The 15,900-nt window shown below is 31.8% G+C and overlaps 8 protein-coding genes across 8 annotated transcripts, besides 1 other annotated feature; 3 read left to right on the top strand and 5 right to left on the bottom strand.

The window, feature by feature from the left end:
• Nucleotides 1-30: 30 nt before the first annotated feature.
• On the bottom strand, nucleotides 31-3,279 carry TVAGG3_0607090 (uncharacterized protein; the record flags this gene model as incomplete). Its single annotated transcript, XM_001582629.1, has 1 exon — nucleotides 31-3,279. The coding sequence occupies one exon, from the start codon at nucleotides 3,277-3,279 to the stop codon at nucleotides 31-33; it is 3,249 nt and encodes a 1,082-aa protein (XP_001582679.1).
• A 348-nt stretch (nucleotides 3,280-3,627) lies between these two features.
• On the bottom strand, nucleotides 3,628-4,537 carry TVAGG3_0607080 (cell division; the record flags this gene model as incomplete). Its single annotated transcript, XM_001582630.1, has 1 exon — nucleotides 3,647-4,537. The coding sequence occupies one exon, from the start codon at nucleotides 4,535-4,537 to the stop codon at nucleotides 3,647-3,649; it is 891 nt and encodes a 296-aa protein (XP_001582680.1).
• Nucleotides 4,538-5,734: 1,197 nt separating this feature from the next.
• Nucleotides 5,735-6,565, top strand: TVAGG3_0607070 (transcription-initiator DNA-binding domain ibd family; the record flags this gene model as incomplete). Its single annotated transcript, XM_001582631.1, has 1 exon — nucleotides 5,859-6,518. One exon carries the CDS (start codon nucleotides 5,859-5,861, stop codon nucleotides 6,516-6,518), a length of 660 nt encoding a protein of 219 aa, XP_001582681.1.
• A 339-nt stretch (nucleotides 6,566-6,904) lies between these two features.
• Nucleotides 6,905-7,391, bottom strand: TVAGG3_0607060 (regulation of translation involved in cellular response to UV; the record flags this gene model as incomplete). The annotated part of the gene is made up of 1 exon (XM_001582632.2): nucleotides 6,961-7,377. The coding sequence occupies one exon, from the start codon at nucleotides 7,375-7,377 to the stop codon at nucleotides 6,961-6,963; it is 417 nt and encodes a 138-aa protein (XP_001582682.1).
• Nucleotides 7,392-7,793: 402 nt separating this feature from the next.
• On the bottom strand, nucleotides 7,794-8,121 carry TVAGG3_0607050 (uncharacterized protein; the record flags this gene model as incomplete). The annotated part of the gene is made up of 1 exon (XM_001582633.1): nucleotides 7,897-8,115. One exon carries the CDS (start codon nucleotides 8,113-8,115, stop codon nucleotides 7,897-7,899), a length of 219 nt encoding a protein of 72 aa, XP_001582683.1.
• Nucleotides 8,122-8,564: 443 nt separating this feature from the next.
• On the top strand, nucleotides 8,565-11,602 carry TVAGG3_0607040 (protein kinase protein; the record flags this gene model as incomplete). The annotated part of the gene is made up of 1 exon (XM_001582634.1): nucleotides 8,568-11,465. The coding sequence occupies one exon, from the start codon at nucleotides 8,568-8,570 to the stop codon at nucleotides 11,463-11,465; it is 2,898 nt and encodes a 965-aa protein (XP_001582684.1).
• A 1,302-nt stretch (nucleotides 11,603-12,904) lies between these two features.
• TVAGG3_0607030 (protein serine/threonine kinase protein) lies at nucleotides 12,905-14,127 on the top strand (the record flags this gene model as incomplete). Its single annotated transcript, XM_001582635.1, has 1 exon — nucleotides 13,008-14,096. One exon carries the CDS (start codon nucleotides 13,008-13,010, stop codon nucleotides 14,094-14,096), a length of 1,089 nt encoding a protein of 362 aa, XP_001582685.1.
• Nucleotides 14,128-14,252: 125 nt separating this feature from the next.
• TVAGG3_0607020 (transcription-initiator DNA-binding domain ibd family) lies at nucleotides 14,253-15,252 on the bottom strand (the record flags this gene model as incomplete). The annotated part of the gene is made up of 1 exon (XM_001582636.1): nucleotides 14,591-15,217. One exon carries the CDS (start codon nucleotides 15,215-15,217, stop codon nucleotides 14,591-14,593), a length of 627 nt encoding a protein of 208 aa, XP_001582686.1.
• A 365-nt stretch (nucleotides 15,253-15,617) lies between these two features.
• Nucleotides 15,618-15,900: part of a mobile genetic element that runs on past the window's edge.

Genomic DNA, 15,900 nt, shown 5'->3' with positions numbered 1-15,900 from the left:
ACATGGTAAAAAAATATAACATAAAAATTATTAAAACTTTGGATTAACATTAGGCCTTCTTTTTGGAACTGGTAATGGCCCCGAATCTGAGTCACTGTCTTGCCAATCAGAGCCTGAATTCATATTAATTGCCTTTTTCTTGTATCTTTTTGGAGGTTTGAAATTCTCGATTTCATCACTTGAATCATCTTCAAACAAAGTCGATCTTCCGCCAGTTGAAGCATTGAGACGGGGCTGGAATCTCTCAGCATAAATATCATCACTATCTGATGAATCCATATTGATAACTTTTCTATTTGAATTCGAAACTTTTTTCGGTGTTGATTTTTTACTTTTCCTTGGAATTTCTTCTTCATCATTTGAGTCACTTTCCAAAAGAATTCTCTTCTTCTTTTTAGGTAAAATCACTTCTTCATCTGAATCATTAATAATTCGTTTCTTCTTAGGTAAAATATCTTCTTCATCTGAATCTAAATCTTTGATAACTTGTTTCTTCTTCTTAGGTAAAATTACTTCATCATCTGAATCAGAATCATTAATAATTCGCTTCTTCTTTTTAGGTAAAATTTCTTCTTCTTGAAGTTTCTTTTTCTTTACTGGTTCTTGTTCCTTTTTAGGTCTTTTTGATGGCTTCTTCATTGGTGGTTCATCTTCCGAATCAGTTATGATTATTTTCTTGATTTTTGGTGCTGGTTTTATAGCTTTTTTAATTTTTTCTTCTGATTCTGAATCATCATCGATTTCATTGAGTTTTGCTTCTTCGATTGGAGATATTTTTGTTCTTATTCCAGTGTCGAAATCATCATCGTTCTTCATGATGTTTTGGAGATCATTTTTCTCTTCTTTCTTTTCAGTTTTTTCTTCAGTTTTTTGGATTTCTGGAGGTTTTGCATTTGATTTCTTCGCAGAAGATGATTTCCTTGATGAAGAAGACTTTTTAGCTGGAGGAAATGCTGGTATTTCATCTGCTGGATTCTGAACAAGTTCCTTCTTCGCATCTTCGTTATCAAGATTAGGAAATGGATCAAATTTTGTTACTTTTGTCAAATTTTCTGTATCGAAAACATTTGCATCTCCAATATCAATTGTTTCTGTGTTGTCTAGTTGTCCTTCCTTTGTTTCGCTTTGGAAAGGAAATGGAAGATGAAGAGAATAATTAAAACAGCCGAAAACTGTTTTGTTTTTCATTTCTTCACTATTTTCGATGATTTTATTCATTTGATCTAAATATTGAGCAGCTTGCAATGGAACATTGTAATGGCAGTTCGTTGGTCTTTCTTCAGATAAAAGTCTGTTCTGTGACAATTGAGAATATAACTCGATTTCAATCATTTTAACTCTCAATTTCATTTTTTCTTTACTTGAAAAACTTTCTTTGTTAATAATATCTTCTGCATCGGAATAAGGGAATGTCATGTAATAAGAATGTGGTCTAGACTTCCATCTTCTTAATATCATTTGCAACAAATCAACAGTGGATATTAAATTCTTATCAATTTCGAGTTGTTTCAATGAAAAATTTCGAACTAAAGACCTATCTAAAATTTTAATTCCTTCTTCTCCAATTTTGTTATCAGAGATATCTAAGTATTCAAGAGTCCTATTCTCTGATAAATCCTTTAGTAAAGGATATAATTCCCATTTTAATCTGCCTTTTTCAACACCACAAATTGTCAATCTTTTCAAAAATTTCAATTTCAATAAACTTGACAATTTTTCACCAATTCCTTTGAGTTTCGAAGTGAAACAACCATTGAGAGAAATATTTGTTAAGTTATTAAGATTAGTCAATACACTTAAGACCATTCTCGCACTACCTTCATCAAATCTTGCATTATCCAAATTAATTAAACTCCATCTTTCAGAATTCGCTTCCAAAAAACTCGAAATTGCACCACTTAATTCTGTTCCTGAAAGATTCATTTGTGACATGAAGAACTTATAAAAGTCTTGTCTGTTATCTGTTGACAATGTCATTATTATATTAGTTAAGTTTGCAACACTTAAATTACAGCCACCAACATTCAAACTTCTCAAAGTTTTACTTCGCAAAACTAATTGTAATAATTGAGATTGTGCCCATTCACTCATTTCATTAAAAGAAACATCCAAATGAAGTAATGGCTGTTCTGTAGAGCATAATGCATTACAGATTTTTCCTACGTATTTTCCTGTATTTGATAATCCTAAAACATTCAAATTAAACTCTCTTTGTTTGTGTAATTTCATCAGCCAATCAACAAAAGATTTTTTAACTCGTCCTGTGAATTTTGAACCTTTTACATTGAGAGAATGTAGTTTAAACAGATTGTGATTACGAGCAAGACCTTGGAAAAAAGATATTAATGTCCTTTCTGACATGTTTACGTCTGATAAATCAATCATTCTGATTGGAGATTTCATATTTACAAGTGAAGCAACGAATTTTGACATACCTTTGTAATAATGACCACTAATTTTCCACATAACAATTTGTTTTGTGTTAAATCTCTGCAAAAGCGTTGCAATTTTTGTTAAATCATCATCATCTGAACCTGTAGAAATAGCTACGCCTTTAATTGTTTCGCTATGTATGAGAAAAGATGCTAGAGCACGTAATGGATTTATAAAAGTTTTGTTTTGACTTGAAAAAAATGAAAAACAAGGTAAAATTGAAGTTGCATGTATAAATGCTTTGTAATGTTCCATTTCTGGAACATTAGCGCAATCAAAACAATAGTCTCCTGATGTTAGGAGTTTCCAAACAACGGTTGCTGCAAGATGATTGTATTCTTCGTCGAATTTTGCACAATATGTAGCGTAAGCATATTGAAATATTTGCGTAATTGGCATGGGGACTACAATGGTAGGGAATAATGACTTATCACTCACAGAAATTTGGGTATTTACAGTGTTATCATTCTTTGTTATAAGCATTTGATAGTTTCTGTATATAATTTGAGAAAGCTTAATGTGATTTGGGCCTTTTATAATAAGATTTGAAGCTGAAGATTTTAATAAAAATCCATCTTTTAATTTATCAGAGCAAACAAATTCTGTTAGTTCAATTAAATCGACTCGAACAAGTTGTGAAGTAACACCTAATATAGTTCGAAATATAAAAACTGAATATGGAGTGACACAACAATAAATAGGATCATATTCTTCTCCGTTATATCTTACTGTAGCGCTATTAATCATACACACAACATTATTGGATTCTGGTAACATCTTAATGCATTTTGAAACAATGTTTTCTGCTAAATCTGATGGGAATTCAAGATTTTCTCGAATTCCCATACAAAAAAATGTCAAAAAATCATGATTTTGCTTACTGATATGTGCAATCACCAAAATATGAGAGAACAACTTTATCTTGAGTTATGAATATGAAAGTCGTAAGATAAAAGATAATTCTATTAAAATGCTTTGGAACCATAATAAATATAATGTAATGTGCAAGTATATTATCTTAATCCACTAATTTCCTTTGCATAATAATAAGAACAGGTTGAATCTTTCATTTGAGGATATCTCTTTAAAAATCACTTAATTTATTGAAACAACTCAAAGAACATCATCATTGATAGTTAACAATTAAATGGTCAGACCAGAATTATAAAGATAATAACATGAAATATTTATTACAAACAAAACAATAAAATGATTAAGCAATATTATTCGAGCTCATCTTCTCGTTGTATGCTTTGACTTTTTGACGTATAATGCCATTTTTATAAGTCAATTGCGCTTTAAAGATCACAGAGAGCTGCCTAATCAGATCATTGACAGCAGGCTCATTAATATGGAATGATAACTTCCATATCGATTCACTTTCGTGAGTAATTGACGAGGAAACGTTCAAAATAGCTGAAGCAATATTTTGAGGATCTGTGAGATCATCGAGGAAAAGGCTGACAAGAGAAACTATTTCAACAGCCTTTTGATATTTCTCGGAGGCAAAAAATGTTCCCAAGGCAAGCTGTACATAAAATTCGTGTGTCGCAAAAGCAACATCGTAATTCATTGCTCGAAGTATATATTTTTCGCAAGCATAGAATTCCTTTGCAGAATAGCTGTCACTGCACACAGTGATATAGTCAGATAAAGTGGGTGTGCTGGTTTCTTCTATTTTTGATGCAATCCAAAGAGAAGTCGCTGCAAAAAGTTGTAGATGACATCTTTTGATTCCTTTCCTTCTAAGAATTGAATTAAAAATGTAAATGCCTAAAGTAAGCGTTTCCATATTAAGCTTCATTTCGAAATAGACTCTAATACACCAATCTATTACTATTATTCTGAAATCATTTCTGATTTCATCAGATGACCCAATAAATTGACATCTGATCAGCTGTTGATGCTTATTAATACTAGAAATAGTATTAGGGACGTATTCAAGGGGCGTTTTTGATGGTAATGACTTATAATCATCATCAAAATTAAAAGAATATTCATAAGAATATTCGTCCGAAGTTTCGTATTTCGTTGAGAAAGGAGACTTTGGATCAAGTGGCGATAAAATGACAGGATGGATATTATCTAAAATAGTTAAGTCCATGATGATCAATCTGATGAAATATATAAAAATAATTGAATTGAAAATATCCAATTCAAATTTTGAGTGCAAATTCATAAGATCGCCTAGATGATATAAACACATGTTCCAATTGCAAGTTATATTAAATCAATTGAAAAAGTGACAGTAATGATAAAAATGTAAAGACAATTCATCTTCATGCCGATGCAGATGAAATTCCAATTAGTTTATTTTTAATATCGTGTTTTACAACTCTGAAAATATTATTGTAAAGAGATTGAGAGGCCTTGATTACTTTTGCTCATTACGGTTGAGTCATCCCTCAAAATAAGAAATTTTGCGAAAATATGAAAATAATGTGCTATTACGCTCATATCTTATCATGGTAATACAATTAATTACCAAATTCCGAAATAATTTTTGAGTCATTTCAAAAAGTGCAGTTTTATAGATATGAAATGATAAAATTACAATAGAAAAGTCAAAGGCAATATGGTTTCCATCAATAAGCTTATAAAACTTATTCGATTCTAATATTTTGCATTTTACCTCGTTAAAATACATTTTATACACCACACACATTACTGCAATTCTAGAAGATGAGATTATCATATGAAAACACATACATATTTTCCATTTCATCAAAAGGGCATAACCTGCTATGAATTAAGGTACAAAACCAGATGAACAGAATATTGTAATACTAGAAAAATGTATTCCATATGGATTTTCATAATTTTATTATATTTTTCACTTCAAAAAACATAAAATTATAATAAAAGTTTGATTGATACAAATTGTCTTGTGGTAATTTAATTCATTTAAAAAATGAATAATTAACTATTTTTTTCACGAGTTATATAAAATTTCGTCTCCATTGATTTATCGGAGAGAGAGGAGCAGACAATATGTTATAAAATACGTATTCTTTTATTAATTTGAATTGTTATATATCAAAAACCATGATTCAATTTCTGTCATTTATATTTTTAATGAATCGTAAATAGCAATGTTGAATTATTTAATTATCATATAACTGATTCTATCCGTATTCGATTTTAGGCAAAAAACTTACGAATCGACAATTTGATGATTTGCCGATGTTTGAAACTAGGAAGTCTATAATGAAGATATTGCCTAGAATGCGGATAGAACGAATAGTAAAGGAAAATAGTCATTTATATCATTCTTTCAATCATAGCGATCTTTTTTACATTCCCGGAATTGTCGAAAGAAACGAAATTTACGAAATGAAATATAATGTATGTATTTCAACAATATATTTTCTAAAGCGAAATCGATGCGGTAAATTTTTGAGAGTGGCAGGTCTGACAAATTACTTATGATTGGCTATCAGGTCCAAGCTCCTACACAGCCTGATCGTCCCAATCATTGGGAGTTGCTCAACGAGGCTGACAAGCAAACATACGACAGGATATGCGCTGCGCTTACAGCTCCTTCCAATAAAAATAAGAAAAATAAAAGAGCTGATGAATTCAGAGAGATTTTGGAAGCTATCTCTTTATTTGAAAACCACGACGAAGTGGACAAGTGGAAACGCTGCTTAGTTTGCGGAGTTTATCAATTCGAAGGAGGAATTGCTGTAAATATTTCGGCTCTTAAGCGCTTAGTCTTTAAGTGCAAATCTTCGATTAACGGTTCCCTCAAGGCAATTGGCTATCCCAATGTTACATATAAATCCTCTACATGCGAGGAGCTCTTAAAGGGCATCCCGATTTTGAGGGGTAACACTGCTGAATTACGCCAGTGGACTGTACGATACCAAGCTCCTAAAGAAGAGCCACAAAACGAGAATACACAGTATATTACTCCACCAACAGCCAGTATGGATTTCAATATGAACAATACTTCAAATATCGAATTAGATCAGAAAACTACAAGCGAACAGCAACTTTTCGACATTTTCTCGAATCCTTCTACTTTCAGCTGGTTTTCTAGTCATAATTCGGATGATAACGAAAACTACTTTGATATGATGTAACTTTGTTTTAATTTAATTGTTTTTACATGTAAATATGACCTTGTTTTCAAATTATTTTTTTTATTTTCACAATCAAACTACTATTGTAAGGTCCAATTACTTTTCGGCTGGATTTTCTTTATGAAATGGATTCATTTTTAAAGATTGCATGATTGTCTTTATGAATCGATATCTTTTGGGATTTATTTGCATCAATATATCATTTTTTGAATCGATTTCATTCAGATAATAGTTTAATTAGATGAGATTTTTAAAATATTTAGTTATTGTCATTGGATATTATATGCCGATAAGGAATTCAGATTAACCTTTGTCAAACAGAATTACAGTGTTTGGACAATGAATCTTAGCTTTTCTTAATGCGCTTTTGAGTTAAAATTATTATTCACAGAAATATTCAGATTAATTTTATAAAGTATCAATATAAATTTATCAGTCAGATTTACTTCTTGTTGTGGCCAAGCTTAGCAAGGATTTTCTCGCGGCCAGCACGGCGGCGTTCGATGAGTTCCTTACGCTGCTTGTCCATTTTGAGCTTTGTGATAAGGCAGTTAGATGGGTGAACGGAAACATGGACTGTCTGACCATTAAGCTTCTCGCGTGTGAATGAATCGACAACGATGCGGTTCTCAGAGAGCTTGACGGCGATAACCTTGCCCTCACGGCCAGCGAACTTGCCGGAGTTGATGGAAACTTCATCATCTCTGCGGATTGGGAGTTGCTTAACACCATGTGTTTCAGCCTGCTCCTTGTTGAGCTTGGCGGAGAGTTGGCGGTGCTTGTCATCCTTTGTAGCGTTGAAGAAGGCCTTTCTTGTCTTCTTAGCCTGTGATGAGAGGAATGGGTTTGTCTTCACCATCGAAAAGGTCGACCATATCGTCACTTTTCAAAAAAATATCGATGTTCAAAGTTCAATATTTTTGTTTGAAAATAGGCGATTACTAATGTATATAACCTCTCTGCCTAAATTATTCTACTATTTTCTGAAAAGAGATCAAAATTAATGGATTCCTGTTTGATTCATTCAATGACGATCCAATGATGTATCATTCATATATGTGCATGGAATTGAAATGATATTTTCTTTATATTAGGTTTCAAATCTATGCTGAATTTTTTCATCTGGAAATTCTAACTAAAAAGCTAAAGATATAAGAACACATCATATGAAATAATGATGAAAGCTATAGGATGTGAAAAGATGGCAGTAAGTCTTTAAAAAATCTTTTATAAAAATGAAAAATTGACAATTTATCTAAAGATATATTATTTCTAATATACATCCGTAATTTTTATTTACAAAAAACCAAGATACGTTATATGAAACTGACATGTAACAACACTATTATTTTAAAAATAATATTGAGGAGGTTTTGATTTAATCTGCTAAGCTTTCTATTAAGTTTTCTAGTCTCTCTAATCTATTTCTTGTTTCATCTGTTTCGTCTGATAAGCAATCTGGCTTTGCTTCTCTAATTGCAGTCAACAAAGCAAACATCTGCTTTCTCTTTTCAGATCTGATTTCATCATCAACAAACTTTTGTTTAAGATTTTCTCTTTGACTCATATTTACTAATGATTCGCTCAAAGATGTCATCTCCCAAATAACCAAAAAGTGCCATTTTCGTTTCGCATTAATATCAATATTTCTTCAAGAACCTGAGCCATGAACTTATGAATACTTAGCGCAATTTGAAGTGTTTGAGGAAGAAGGAAGTGTAACATAACTGTTCTGTCTCCTAAGAGTATTATGTATCATTTTGACTCATATGATGAAACATTATAGTATAATGTACTGAAAGTTATGACAATTTGATGTCAACAACTAGTATGATATGATACTTCCATCATGAGTTGAAATTTCATACTCTTTGTTTGTTTGAAATTGGAATCGTAAATAACAATTTTGAATTCCGCACTCAATCCATTTTAATTTGCTTTCATTCTACAAAATCATCCTTAACATTTGATCAATAGCCAGTCGACCTGTGAAAATAAAATTTACTCTCAAAATATCGTAAAAGTGATGATTTTTTATAAAATTAAATTATGGCAGATCTTCCTCTCTTAAATTTGATTGGTGATAAACCTCTTTTGATGAAAAAGGAGGTTAGGATTCCATCAATGCCGAAAACAGAAAGAATTTTCAGAAAACCTCGAAAACAAAAAGATAAATCAAATATTCCTGAACCTGTAAAGCGCAGAAGATACTCTTTCTCACATTTACACATCGTAGAAGAGAAAATAACAAATCAAAGAAGAAAATCAATTGGAAGTTTTTCGACATTTTTTAGTTATCTCCCTAAACCTGTCGATAATAGTACAACTCTTGCAACTAAAAGTGCAGAAACATTCTTATATGAAAGTTTATACCGTTTAATCATGCAACATATGCCTTTCGTTCGTCAAATTTCTGATTTTATTTTCAGTCAGCTTATTGGTAAAGGAGGATTCGGTCAAGTATGGCTTGCGAACGATCTTAAGACAGGAAAACTTGTTGCAATCAAAGAACTTTTCGCAGAAAAACTTGTCGGCAAAAATCTTGTTAATTTCGTTCGAGAAGTTGTTACAATGGCAAAATCTCATAATAGATTTATCCTACCATTCGTTGGATTTACCGTTGATAAGCCTTACTCTATTATTACAGAATATATGCCAAATAGTGCTTTGAACATTCATCTTTTCAAAGAACTCAACTCCAAAGTTCCAGTATTTTCAGGAACTCATCTTACGATGATTGCAATAGGAATTATTCATGCAATTCGTCATCTTCACTCAATTAAAATTGTTCATCGCGATATCAAGGCTGCAAACATTCTTCTCGACCACCACTTCTTACCAAAGCTTTGCGACTTCGGTATCTCGAGAATTTGCAAACCAAGAAAATTTATGTCAGATCATGTCGGAACTCCTGCTTATATGGCTCCAGAAATATTAAATACGAATAACTACGATTTCAAAGTCGATATTTATTCATACGGAATGCTTCTTTTCCACATGATTGAGAAACGTATTCCATTTTCCAAAGTAGATGTGAATACTATCTTCAACGACACATCTAAAGGAAAAAGGCCAACATTAACACGTAAGAATTCCCAATCAATCATTGATTTGATGAATTTATGTTGGAGCCAAAATCCAAACGGCAGACCTTCTGCTGTTAAGATATACCAGATGTTTGCAAGCGGACAAGTCGCTTTTGAAGGTACAGATCCCGAAGTTATCTCGAAATTTACGACAATGCTCGATAACGAACAAGAAGCTAAAAAGAAGGCCGGAAAGACGAACGTTAACTTCCTTATTACTAAGACTGAGCGTCAAATTATCATGAATCTTGAAAACAAACTTCGATCATCGATAAAGAAAGATCAGATGAAATTAACGCTCGGATTTCCAATCGATGAATTCCACTTTGAACAGGATTTGGTTCTCTCCAGGAATGAAGCCGAAAAACAGCCTACACAAGAAGAATTGGACAAAGAATTTCAGGAAATCAAGGCAGAAATACCACAAATCGATCAGAAAGTTCAACTTAGAGATGTTATCAAGAACTACAGAGATCCAAACTTCAAATCCACCGTTACAGAAATATTTAATTCGATTTCACCGGAAAAATTCGAACCTGTCTACGTAGAACTTGCCAAAATCATCTCAGAATGCAATGATGAGGATATAATTATCTTTATTCTTGCAGGATTCAACAAATTGATCCAAAGAAATTCCAAATTCATCAAAACACTGAACAGATACCACTTTTACTCCCTTATCCCTGTTACTTCCGATGAACTCAAGAAATCTTCGCTCTATTTGATCGGAACAGTCTTCAGAGTTGATCCAAGCGCTGTTGGCTCGACAATGTTCAGAGCTTTAGGTACATTGTTGAGATCTATGCCAAGACCAACACTTTACCTATTCGCTTCCTTTATTCCTAACTATAGTAAGTGTAGTAATCCAGATCCAGTTTTGGATTTCCTTCTTAACTACGCAAGAGAGTATATTAATACTCAGAACGGAACACTATTCCTCAAGATAACTTACATGCTCTCCCAAATTGAGACTTTTTACAAATACAGAAGAGATGAAATTTTGACAATCATTTCTGCTTACACTAGATCACAAATCCCTGTTACATGTAAGAAGGCATTTGTTGCTTACTATCATTTGAGGAAGAATGATGATCCAATTCCGTTTGATGCGATCATAACAAGATTAAAGTCGAATGATTGCATAAAAGAATGCATCCAATTGCTTTCTACATGCAACAATCCACCACAAAGTCGGTTGTTGTATAAAACAATTGGAGATAAATGCAATAATCCGGATATGGCGCTTGTTGTACTTAAATATGCAACATTGAGTAAAGAAAACAAGTCATTGATTGCAAAGATCACGAAATGGATGAATTTCGCTAATAGTTCAACTCTCAAATTGTTCTTGTATTTATTCTCTCATTATAATTTGAGATACTACCTTTTGCATGCAAGATTGTTCCCTACATTCCTTACCAAATGCATGACAATGCTTCTTGAAGAATCATCCGCTTGTTTAGGACCAGTTTTACGTCGTGCAAATTTGAATCAGGAATTTATCAACAATTTAGCGGATTCTCTCTTCTTCGATGCACTCTGCAACGCATTAAAGAGCGCATACCAAGCAAAGAACTCTAAAACAATTAAAGGAGTTTTATTAATTTTGGATACATGCGCTCAAGCAGGATATGCACCACAATTCAATTTGTTCTTGGATATGATGGCGCTTTTCCTCAAGACTAGCTCGGAATTGACAAAGCCTGCTGCTTTAATTTTTGTGACTTTGTCATCTCATAAAAAGATGGCCGGACATTTCAAGAAATCACCTCCCCTTGTGAAATATTTCGAAGTTCTGCTTAAGAATGATTCAATGAGCAAACCAGCTTCGATTTTCCTTTCTAATGTTAAGAATTCTTAATTTCATTATCTTAGCTTTTTTATTTGTATTATTTATAACGCGATAAAATCTTTTTTAGACTTTTATTTGTTTATATTCTAATTCGAATTCGAAATCTTTTTGAAAAATTGTTGTTATGAATGAGTAACTATTTAGAGATCAATTAGCTTTCACCACTCATCATTAATTAACAGATGAATAGAAATTCAGAGCTTAAATATTTTTATTGAATCCATTATGAGAAATTCCAAGTAGGTTTGCCAATGATAAGAGTTTGAAACGTGTCTTATACCAGTTTGATTAGTATTGTTACCAGACTTTAAATTAAATATTAATTAGATATGAAGCTAATTTTTACACGTTACAAATCATAGAGAAAAGTTTAGGATTTTTTAATGATTATTATTACAATTGATATCTGACATTTATGTGAAGTTATACATGTCATCAATTTAGAAAGATAGGTGACAATTGATATGCATTAAAGTAAATTAATTGTTATCGAGTGTTAAGATATATGTTATTTCTTGTAATAACTGTGTTGGTATATTATCATATGAATAAGAATTTGATTTCAAAATATTTTACATGTGTATTGGAATTTAAATTCGAGATTACTGTATTCAGTTGATGGTTCAGAGGATTAAATTCTTTACTATAAATAGCATAAGAAGATCGAGAATGTGATCGGTAATGATTTGATTTTGATGATATAGATTATGAAAATTTGGAATTAAGGCATTCTATAGAATATGTTTTGGTTAAATGCACATTAGTTTATTACATTCTTATATGAAAATGACCAGCTTTCTAAAGGAGAAAACAAAAAAATATAAAATCGATATGAAAAAAATCAGGACAATAAAATACAACATATTATAAAATTTAATTGTTTTTATTTTTGAAGGTCATGATTTGTTTTCAAAATTGAGATTGAATAGAAAAAATGATTATATGATTTGTGGAATCAAAGATAACTCAAGGGAGTTTATTAAAAAGGAAATAAGAAAGTATTTGTATATAAAATTGAGAACTGTTTATGTTCGAGTCATTTTGATAAAAAATAAACAAGTATGGTATAAGCAAGGTAATAGACGATATGATATGAAATTGAATGAAAAAATCGAGAACAATTTAAATTATATAATAATGCTTTCTTATTAAAATATACTATTTCTTAATAAAAATCAAATTATATCTTTTCAAAAAGAATGGCATTCTCATTTCAATTTTCTTAAGTTTAATTTTGAAAAGAATTCACTTTAGATTTATGAAATATTAGATTAAATGAATTACAAATATTTTAAACTATCATAGATGACATTTTGAATAATCTAATTGAATTGTTTATTTTCAATAAGTTATTCAATTCCAAAATATTCGATTCAATTAATCACATTCAAAAATTGCAACTAATACTCATAATTAAAATTCTCTCTAAACATTTTAGGATTCATTTAAAAAATTTTACTTTGACAACTGTTCAAAATTTGTTCCAACATTCAAAAATTATAATGAAGTCATTCTTGCTTGAAGATTATGATATCCAAAGGAAAATTGGTAATGGAGGCTTCAGTGAAGTTTACTGTGCAGTTCATAAGGCTACTGGCCTTAATCAAAAAAATCCCAAAAATCATCGATAATAATGATCGCCATCTTATTCTTATCAAGAGAGAAATAGAAATTATGAAGAAAATCCCTTACCCTTTTATAACGGACTTCTACGAAGTCTTAGAAAATGAGGATAGCATTTTCATTGTGATGGAATATGTAAGTAACGGTACGATAAGAAATACACTAAATGAGTCTGGTCCATTTAGTGAAGAGAGTGCGTCGATAATTTTTGCTCAAATTATCCTCGTTCTCAAACATTTACAGTTCACATGCAATGTAGCACATAGAGATTTAAAGACTGATAATATCCTTTTCGATGCAAAAGGAAACATCAGAGTTATTGATTTCGGTCTCAGCAGTACAAAATCGCAGACTGAATTTTTACGAACACAGTGCGGTACTCCTTCATACGCTTCTCCAGAAATGATCCTTGGTGAAAGATATGGTTATAGCTGTGACATTTGGAGCAGTGGAATTGTTCTCTATGAAATGGTTACAGGACATCTTCCATTTGAAGACGCGAACTTAAGTAAACTTGCACAGAAAATTGTATTCCAAGAAGTTGAATATCCTAACAACCTTAGTCTCGGTCTTGTTGATCTCCTTTCAAAATTGTTGACAAAAGACCAAACAAAAAGAATTACTCTTCCTGAGATCATGAGACATCCATGGCTCAAAGATAATATCAAATACGTAGAAGAAAAGTTGAACTCTTTCAGGATCGATAAAAATCAGATTAAGAGTAAATTGATATCGCTTGGTCTTAGCGACAGCGAATCAAACGAAGATCATGAGTCTGTTGCTTATCACGTGCTGAAATGTGAATATCAACTCTCCAATTTCGATTCATTAAACGTGGAGTCAGGATGTATGTCTCAGAGGCAAATGCCACTCCAAAAGATCTCAATCTTGCCAAAATTGTGCGTTCTTGGAAACCATATGATCTTAAGAGGAAGCACTTCAAGAAATAAGACAAAATTAGCTCTTATTTGCACAGGAAAGAGGAGGCCAACTCAGGCTCAGCTTATACAATTGTAATTATTTATATTATTGTTTGTAAATATTGTTTATATGTCTAATTTTATCAAATTTTTTCACAAATATCAAGATAAACTTCAACTATAATGAACTAGTTTGTTCTATGATTGTTTAATATGGTTTATCAGTCATTATTAAAAAAACATCCAAGACAAGTTTAATAAATTTAGAAATTTATTTATTACTAAATACTGACTAAGTCATAACTGTCATAATAAACTTTTGAAATATAAGACATGAGAGTCGTACGACTTTTATAGAATCATGTCTGATTAAAGTACCACTTTTGATGGATAAATAAAATATAAAAAGTGACACAAAATGACAGTAAAAATTGTGATCGGAATTGAATTAGCTATCGGATTGGTAGGAAAAATTATGGAATACGAGGTTAAAATAGATATAAAAACCGATAGTTAGTAATATCCGAGCTATCGATAACTTGAATATGTTGCTATTTCATGGTAAGTAAGTTGAATTTGGTCAAAATTGAGTTAATCTAGGTAATAGTCGTTTGCATTGAACGGAACAATAGGTTCAATCAAATCATAATTGAATTCTGTTGTCATATCATCAACGATGGGCGAGTATTCCTGATCTGGGAAAGAAATTTCTTCTGCAACAGGCGCAGGTGTTTTTGGTTCAGGAGATTGCACAGCGTCTGCCTTTTCTGTTTCTTGTGATGATAACTGTATGTTACGTCTAACAGTCCATTGTCTACTCTCAGAGAAGTTGCCTTTCAAGAATGGAATTTTCTCTTGAAGGGCAGAATCGTTGTTTTTAAACGGTAATGTTTCGTAACCCATCTTGGAGAACGCACCGTTGATTGTTGATTTGCTTTTTCCAAGTAATATACGGAGTTGGCGTGTATTTATAGCGATATCTGAACCAATCCAGCAAATTCCACATACAAGATAGCGTTTCCAGTCATTTACATCACCTTTAATGCAAAATGCTTTGATTTGCGCTAGCATATCTTGGAAAGTAACGATTCGCTTATTTCTATTATATCGATGGTCTGGTGCTGCTAACACATTCTGTAACTCCTCGTATGCAGTTTTATCTTCTGGTGATAAAATGCTCATAAACATTGGGGTTTTCTCGCTCGGTTCGTTCTCCATAACAGGTTTGTGAAGTGTTTTGTTGTCAATTCAATTAGGAAAATTTATTTTAAAAGAATTGCTCGATATTTTTTTACAAATTTCGGCTACATCTCATTATCGCTGCGGGAACATTATTGGCAAATCTTGTAGGAATTTAACTGAGTAAACCATTTGATTTTGAGTTTGAGTGTTCAAAAATTTTTTCCAAAGAAAGATTTGTTATGAATAATATGTTCATATTTCTTAACGATTATTTGTTAGTTTGAAAACCACTTTTTCACAGGTGTGCTCAAAGAAATTTGAAAGAATTTTCTCTTTGTACGCATAAATGGTCCTATAACTCTCATATATCCTATGATGAAGGCGATAATCTATGGGATTGTATAAATGGTCTGGCGACATGATGTGATGTGACGCCGGCAAACCCAAATTTTAGCTAAAAGTGACAGGGGAAAAAAACGTTTAGTATTAAAAAAAAAGACCGATGAGAGCTTCGTTCGAAATATAGAGGGAACTGAGAATGCGCAACCATTCTCAGGGAATATTGGATGCTATTCCCGTTCCCTCTGTATGGAAAATTGAGGTTTTCAAAGGGAGTTAAAATAATATCAAATTTATACTAATTTACTTCAAAATACAAAAGTATTTGACAGCTAAAATTAGTTACTTTAGCAAGCCTATCAATACCCTTTTACGATTAT

The sequence above is a fragment of the Trichomonas vaginalis genome, chromosome II, assembly GCF_026262505.1.
Source record: "Trichomonas vaginalis G3 chromosome II, whole genome shotgun sequence".
Lineage (NCBI taxonomy): Eukaryota > Parabasalia > Trichomonadida > Trichomonadidae > Trichomonas > Trichomonas vaginalis.
This window is presented reverse-complemented; position numbering and strand designations above follow the sequence as displayed.